General features: G+C 37.5%; 1 protein-coding gene across 1 annotated transcript; it reads right to left on the minus strand.

Annotated features, from left to right (window-relative positions):
- Nucleotides 1-2,497: 2,497 nt before the first annotated feature.
- On the minus strand, nucleotides 2,498-5,185 carry LOC145166626 (uncharacterized). The gene is made up of 6 exons (XM_079085645.1): nucleotides 5,055-5,185; nucleotides 4,018-4,941; nucleotides 3,791-3,808; nucleotides 3,520-3,567; nucleotides 3,194-3,376; nucleotides 2,498-3,114 (listed from the first exon to the last, which is right to left on the minus strand). Exons 2-6 carry the CDS (start codon nucleotides 4,933-4,935, stop codon nucleotides 2,623-2,625), a joined length of 1,659 nt encoding a protein of 552 aa, XP_078941771.1. The 5' UTR covers nucleotides 4,936-4,941; nucleotides 5,055-5,185; the 3' UTR covers nucleotides 2,498-2,622.
- Between the last annotated feature and the right edge of the window lie 2,866 nt (nucleotides 5,186-8,051).

Genomic DNA, 8,051 nt, shown 5'->3' on the forward strand with positions numbered 1-8,051 from the left:
TTCTCAGTCAGCGTTATTTATGTGTATCACTGATTGCATAAGATCAAGTGGCATGGGCTTATCAAACCCACTTATTCACCACCAAAAAGATTAGTTATGTGGGCCTGTTTATTATTTCATTAAAACTAATTGGGCTTTATATTTTTGATATATATAAAGATTTTAGACTACGTGTGTTTCTGTGTTTGGATTTTTAAATTAAGAATAGCTCAATTCTTTTCCTAGATGATGATGTGGTTGGAGAGCTAAACATTGTAGACACATTTTCACTTAGCATTCTCCAAATTATCCACGTTGATATTTTTTAGATAATTCATTTGCATATGTTTAACTATACCTTTCTTTTCTAAATCTTTTTGCAGATTAAAGTTTTCACTAAATCCTTCAAAGTCTATGAGTGTCATACTTGTACTTCCTGTTTAGACATCACATAATTTTAAGTTCATCATCATCCTTGTGGTGATGAGTATGTTTGTGTTTTATAAATTTTTTAGAGTTGGAAAATTGTAGAAAACAATATTTATTGGTTTTTCAAAGTTCACCAACCTCATTGTAATTTTGAAAAATGGAAAATATTCACTTTCGTGCAAATTTTTTGAAAAAAATGTTAACTAACAAGTTCTTAAAATTCTTGTTTTTCTTAAAAATTTATTTCCATACATCTACTTATGTTAGATTTGGTGTAAATTGTGAGAAGTTGGGGGTATTTTAGTCATCTACTTATGTTAGATTTGGTGTAAATTGCACCAGCTGAATGTTCTGATTGACATTGCCGAATAAAAACATATAAAATTAAGGGATTAATGACAAAACTACCATCCCAAATGGTCATTTATATACATCTAACCAAATTTTAACACATTTTCCAAAATGACCTTATAGTTCTAAATAATAGAAGGTTTTATAACCAACTAATAACAACACTAAATGGCTATTATATCCGAAATTAATAATAAATAAAAAACTTGCTTCAACTTGGAAATTAAAGCCACATGCAATGAAAGTGATGCAAAAACCACATAGCACAAATGCAACACATTTTTGGAAAGGATGCATGGAAACAACATGATCGAATGCAATAGAAGGGTTTAGGAGCATCATTAACATTAGCATTCCTTGTATTTAGTCTTTGAATATGTGTTTGTGAAACAAGATAAAAAAAGAAGGCAACACAAACACCTACAAACCAAGTTTTTCAGTGAATCTCAAGCAAACATCAACCTCAAAATCATTCCATTCCACCAAACTTTTTTCTTAACAAGAATGCAACTATCGTTCCAATGTTCTTCCTTACCTACCTACCTACTAAATGCAATAGAAGCCAAATAAATCTACCGTTTGATTATAAGGGAGTTTAATTTATGGTCTTTATCCATCCCAACATATTATTGGTGAGAATGGCAGCATCTTCACACAAACTAGAAAATTTTGGTTGCATAGCAGACATGAGTTATCAATCTTTCAATGCACATATTTCCTTTTTGATGGTTAAATTGACAAAAAAAAAACTTTTAAATAGTCAATTTTCACGGCTTTTATAGAATTGAAAGTTTTATGTAGTATTTAAAAATATATATAATAACCAATGTTATCTTTCTTTTTAGATCTCATCCACTGAAAAGGATCATGAAGCAAATCCTCATGAGTTGTGTCATCAAGATCCGGAGAACTTGCATCATAATCAATACCAATAACAAGACATTAAAATCATCCTGCCTCTTAGAATTTGTAGGACTAATAAAATCTTGATCATGTCTCTCGGAATCATCAATAAAATCACATAATTCAAAAGGGGCAGGTGAGGGCATATGATTACTATTCACTTCTCCCATAGACGAAGCATCATCTGAGATTATACCCGTTAGATTAGTTTCAATGCAAACGCGGTTAGTAAAAAGGTTCTCTTCCAAATCATCATCCATATACACAATGCTACCGTATTTATTGACAATATTTCAGAAATTTACTTTGCTCCAAGTTCTCAAAGGAACTCCTTCAATGTCAATCCAAACGAGGCGTTCCTTAATAATGAAATCTCTGGTCCAAGGGTTCAACTCCTTAAACCATGAGGAGACCGTTTTGTGTTGAGTAAAGTTATGACAGGCCTTATAAAAATTCATCTTGATCTGAGCTTTAGGAGAGGATGAGCAACAACAAGGAGAGGGACATAGACGGGATGTAGAAGTACTTGATGTTTGGCAAAAAAAAAAAAGGCAAACCACTCGACCATTTCTGCAGTTTACTGTTATATTATTTTTAATACTTGATGTTTAAATTAAAGTTTTTTACAATAACGTTAATCCATGAAAAGAAGTGTTGACTTGGCAGAAGCAGTAGAAGAAAAATAGATCTTAAGATATTGTTTGTATTTCAAAAGGTAAAACACTAAAACGTCTGCAGTCAACTGACCACATCTGCAGAAAAAGAGGTGGACCAAACGTTAGCATTCTGCAAGAAAAATAATGTTTTTTTTAAAGTCTGCAAGCTGCTAAAAGAATTGAAGTTTATAAAAAATAATTTCTTTAAGCTTAAAAGATTGCAATCTTATCTAATTTTCTAACGTAATTTGTAAAATTTAATAATGATATCCTAACTCAACGACCCTTTTGATTTAACCATAACTTATAATCTCATCGTCTGTCGAGTTGAGTTTGTAGTCTCCAATATCCATCCCAACATATTATCGGTGAGAATGACAGCATCTTGACATAGACTAAGAAAAATTGGTCGCAACACATCGCTCTTTGATGCAGACAGCCGAGATATCAACCGTTGAATGCGCTCAAACAATGCACGCATATCCTCCAACCATGTAACTATGGGATGAGTCTCTAATCCCCTCTGCATAATATTATATCTTCGCCTTAACGATGCCATCATGCGACAATTCTCTAGTTCTACAATTACCCTTTGCTGAAGCATTGCCATCATTTTCCTAAGCTTATATTGCAATTCCCATGCCCAGAGCATCATCCAGACTTGTGGTTTGCCATGTTCATCCATATGAGCCATGTCAGTCTCAATATCTGTATTTGCTTTACACTCCTTTACCAATATCCTCAGGTGTCTCACAAATACATGTGCTAATGCTATATCCCCCATAACTATAATCTCCTGCAAGTCGTAAAAAATTTCAAGTTTTTGTAATGTTACAATGTTATAAACTAGGAAAAATATAGCATTGTGTAGATACCTCACGTGAGACCATTGGGAAGATGGAACTTGGAGAATTATCATCATAGTTTTTTATTTCAGTACATGTGGTTACTTTTTCCAAGTATACTATTTCTTGAGTACTTGGTACAAACTTTACTATCTTTGCATTTGCCAACACACAAGTTTTATATGGGCTTACTTCCATGCCTGAAGAAAAACGCTGCACAAAATATAACAAAACCAAATTACATATATGCATGTTTATACTTTTTTGTTTTTTTACGTGCTTTTTAGATTTTTTATGTGCAATTGGCCTAGGTGGTGTTGGTTTTGAAAAAAATTGGTTCTCAAGTTCTCACATACCGCTGATTTCCTCATCCTCCGTTTGACATTCCTAAATCTGGGCCGCACCTGCACAGTCAAGAAACCAAACACAACTTGAAATTAAACACAATAAATAGTATGTAATGTCACATATAATAAAAATGATAAAAACAGTTTCCTAAACACTGTTGAACGGATATGTCTGTTTTTTTTTTTTTTTTTTTTTTTCAGAATTCTGAATGAACATGTAGTTATGGAGGGTTATTTCATCTTGAAGTAGAGCAGCCAAATGCAACAACTCCTGGTATACCTCTATTGAAAAAAGACGCTGCAGAAAATAAAACAAAAAGAAATTAGATATAGATTAATGTCATCTTTATAACCACACACACACACACACACACATATAGTTATGGAAGGCTATATCATCTTCAAGTAGAGGCTAGCCAAATGGAAGAATACCTTGTTTTGTGAAAGAAAAATAAAAGTGTATTTTCCATTGTTGAGATTAAAAGATGAAAGAAGCAAATCCAATACCTGGAGAATCTGCAAATTAAGTGTAAGAAGCTTGACACTATGGAGCTGTTGAAGCAGAGAAACTATTTTATGAGCATCTGCATTCCCTGCATCATAGAAATAGATACGAACCTTCTCCAAAGAATGGAAACCTGGTTTTGTACAAGTAAAACTCTGGCATGGATGAAAACCTTCTATGACCAAGGAGGTAAGCCCAGGTGCAGAAATCAGATGTTCCCCTTGGCACCATTTAATAGTGAGATTCTTGAGTTGAGGTGCAACCACATTCACACCCTCCTGTAATTCCATATCCGGGGGTGTAGATACAAGTGTAAGATCAGAAAGTCGAGGATGACAGATAGTTAAAACTTCCATCTCCTCCATTAATGTGCATTCTTTTAAGATGAGGTTCTTCAAGTTAGTGCACTTGGAGAAAAGGTCATCAGACATGAGTTTGACACAGTGAAGATGCAATGTGGTTAAAGCTGGGAGGTCCCACTTTGGTGTCACAATGAAGGAATATGGGAATATAATCGAATTCCCAGGCGCACGTATAACACTCAGTTGTTGGAGATTGTGAGAGAATGCGAAGCTGAGAATTCTCGAGACAGATTCATCGTCCGTAACTGTTCTCCCAAGTAACAGACTGACTGAAGAAACTTGTATTTTTTTATTGCGGTTAGACAAAACATTAGAAATAAATTTGGAGAGGTGGGGCCGATCATTGAGATTTTCAAAATTCAAGTCAGGCATTGAAGTCCAGATAAACTTCCATCTAGACGACAAAACACAGGTTCTGATAGCATCTTTAATGCTCATAAAAGAAAAGATTTCATGGATAAGATCATCCGTCAGGCTGCTTAGTCTATCATCGCCTCCTTCTACATCTATTGATTTTTTTCTTTTTCTTACAGATCCCACCAGATCATTGTTATGCATTATTCCCTGCAATGCAACAACAATCAATCAGGACATACAAAACAAACAAACCAAATTCTACAATTAACCAGGTTAGTTATGAAGAAAAAAAAAACTAGGTTAGAACTTTTTATACTCACAGGAGAATGAGGGAATGCAAAAAATTCGAGAGCAACGATGAAGGGGAAGACAGTCTGTGTTGTGTCGTATGTCGATAGCTTTTAAACTTAAAGACCCAATTGCACAAAGGTTGGGATGGAAGCGAAGTGTTGGGGTGTCCGCCCGTTAACCAATCTTGGGAGTTTTATAGGAGCAGTTCGCTATGGAAACGAAACCGACAAATAGACGCCCCATCACCGATTACCACAAAAGTGTGGTCTCGTACACCCAATGAATGGTGCTATACTTTAGGTTTTTTTTGTTAATTAAATAAAAACTATAATTTTAATAAAAATCATTCATTTCATTACTTCAAAATAAAAATAACATTACCTTCCATTGTCCAAATAGAAATCCTACAAACTTTAAAAAAAACACTAGAAATTTTAAACCTACAAACTCAAAAAAAACATACATTAAACGATTTAAAATAAACGCACTACATGAAGTCGTCCTCTGAAAACTCGTCTTCCGGGTCCTCCTCCGGATCCAAATTGAGGTCAATGTGTTGCATCTTGTAAATGTGTTCCACCAAATCAATACGAAGATTGTGAAATGTTTCATTGCAACGAACCTCTGCTCTCTTTTCAATGTACTCGTCGCCCCCAATTTCTATTCTTTGTGTCGCGGGTATGGTTTCCTCTTCATTATACTCACATATTGCTCTTCCTTCATTTTTGATAATCATATTATGCAGTATTATACATGCATACATGACTTCATGCATTTTTTCCTCGCTGAAAAAAATTGCTGGTTTTTCAATATAAACCAACGTTTCTTGAGAGCTCCAAAAGCCCGCTCGACATTTCTTGAGTTTTCTTGAATTTTTTCCGACGAGCATCATTCGGACACGTAAACGATTTAACAAAAACTGCATACTCAGGACAGATCCCATCAACTAGATAATAACCATATTTATATGGTGTTCCATGCAATTGGAAGAAGAATCCGGTGCAGATCCGTTGTATATGTTGTTAAATATAGGTGACCAATTAAGAACGTTAATGTCGTTGAAGGATCCAGGAGAACCAAAAAAAGCATGTCAAATCCACCGATCCTGTGATGCCACCGCTTTAAGTATGACCGTTGGATGCCCATGATTACATCGAGTAAATTGACCATGGTGTGAGGCATAACAATTTTCCCATGCCCAATGTAGACAATCTAAACTTCCTAACATTCCACGAAAGCCATGTACGCTGCCCCTTTCTAAGTTGAATAACAACCCCATCATTGAACCAGAATTTCTCAACCGCCGAACTCACCCTACGAGCCAACCATCTCAAATTCACCATTATGACCTTGAAGAATTCCTGTTCACCCCAAGGTCTTCGATCAATGTCCACTTGTCGTGGAGGCACTCATCATTTTCAAACATAACACATGCATTATCTCGCTCTGCACCTCGTCTCAATCACTAACAACCTTGGGCTCAATGAATTCTCACCGCCGGTCTCTATATCCAGATCTCTAACCATTCTCGTTCGAATCTCTGATTCCCCTCAATAAAATACTCGGTCCTCGCTCACTTAGGGTTCGAACCGTCCCCAATCGGCGCACCCGCAATCTATCACACCGACTGCTTCCACCAGTAATCATCGCACCTACTCTTGGAAAGGTGCTACGAAACGCTCGATGATCTCCCGACAGAGATCGAGCAGCTCCAAATGCCCTGAAACTCAGATGAAATCATCAGAACTTCCCACCATGACTGCCTCTAGTCATTCAAAATCTCACACCATTCCATCACCGGACCTCCCAAGTGTCCAGTATTAACCCTGACTCTTAGTCTGGAAGTAATGATCTATCGTAATCCTCATCATCGACTCCTCAACCAACATTCCATCACGTCACTTATCATAAGAGCAGAAACCATATTTCCACTATTAATACCCATCAAAGACAATAAGGGCCACCGCCCTGATATACTCCTCTTGATCATCCGACGCTGCAGCTAACACATGCCCTACTATACTCAATTAGGGTGTATCCTGGTCCTTGACCATCTCAGTCCCCACTGACGACCTGATCAAGCTATATCTTTACCTCGCGACATACCTACTACCATATACTCTGGTTGGAGATCACCATCCGTGCAATCCCACAGGGCTCACCCCCAACTCAAAAACCGAAATCTCATTACCTCTTACGTCTCCCCCAGGAAACGGAAATAACACCACTCGGGTCACAGAAAGTGACATCTCCACTATCGGCCGGTCGCCCAGCCCAAACCGTATTCTCCCATAATGCACCATCCCTACTCATCCCTGAGTCTTGCGACTCCAACTGGCATATCACCCACAATCCCTCGGAGCTCACTCGATATCCCTTTTTAAGGGATGCTCCACTAAAACTTGTTCATCAAGGCCTTCTGGCCCCATACTCATTCACTTCTGATCTCAGTCTAGACAATCCCCACGGAATAACCGGTAAAACCAGGAATACTAACCGCCACATGCCATGGTACTCAAACCGCGTGGCCACCTCTCGATCTGCTATGAATCATGGTACCTGCACCATGTTATTCCCTCTTAATCTTATACGAATCATGGTACTCGAACCATGTTCCCTCTTCTCATTCCACCTCACATCATGGCACTCGAACCATGACATCACCTCTCGACCTGCTACAACTCATGGTACTCGAACCATGTCATCACTTCTCAACCCGCTACTTATCATGGTACTCGAACCATGTCATCATTCCTCAATCCGCTACTTATCATGGTACTCGAACCATGTCATCACTTCTCAATCAGCTACTTATCATGGTACTCGAACCATGTCATCACTTCTCAATCCGCTACTCAAAATTCTCTAGATTAGCCTTCCGGATCGTCGCGGTCATCTCGTCATGAATCATACGACGAATCTCATCATCGCTAACACCGCTGCTCTCTGACGTGTGCGGTGTACCAACCATGATGTCTCTGAAACACAACACAAAGATACCAGAGACTCGATCGAGTATACTCGCA

The sequence above is a fragment of the Lactuca virosa genome, chromosome 3 (genome assembly GCF_052849685.1).
Source record: "Lactuca virosa cultivar CGN04683 chromosome 3, Lactuca_virosa_CGN04683_v6, whole genome shotgun sequence".
In the NCBI taxonomy this organism is placed as follows: domain Eukaryota; kingdom Viridiplantae; phylum Streptophyta; class Magnoliopsida; order Asterales; family Asteraceae; genus Lactuca; species Lactuca virosa.

Excerpts from the sequence above, each read along its gene's own strand:
- LOC145166626 (XM_079085645.1), bottom strand. The coding sequence starts at position 4,935 with ATGCATAACAATGATCTGGTGGGATCTGTAAGAAAAAGAAAAAAATCA. Across the intron at positions 3,377-3,519 it reads GGAGGATGAGGAAATCAGCG|CGTTTTTCTTCAGGCATGGA; the intron begins GTATGTGAGAAC and ends TATTTTGTGCAG. Across the intron at positions 3,115-3,193 it reads TCCCAATGGTCTCACGTGAG|GAGATTATAGTTATGGGGGA; the intron begins GTATCTACACAA and ends TACGACTTGCAG.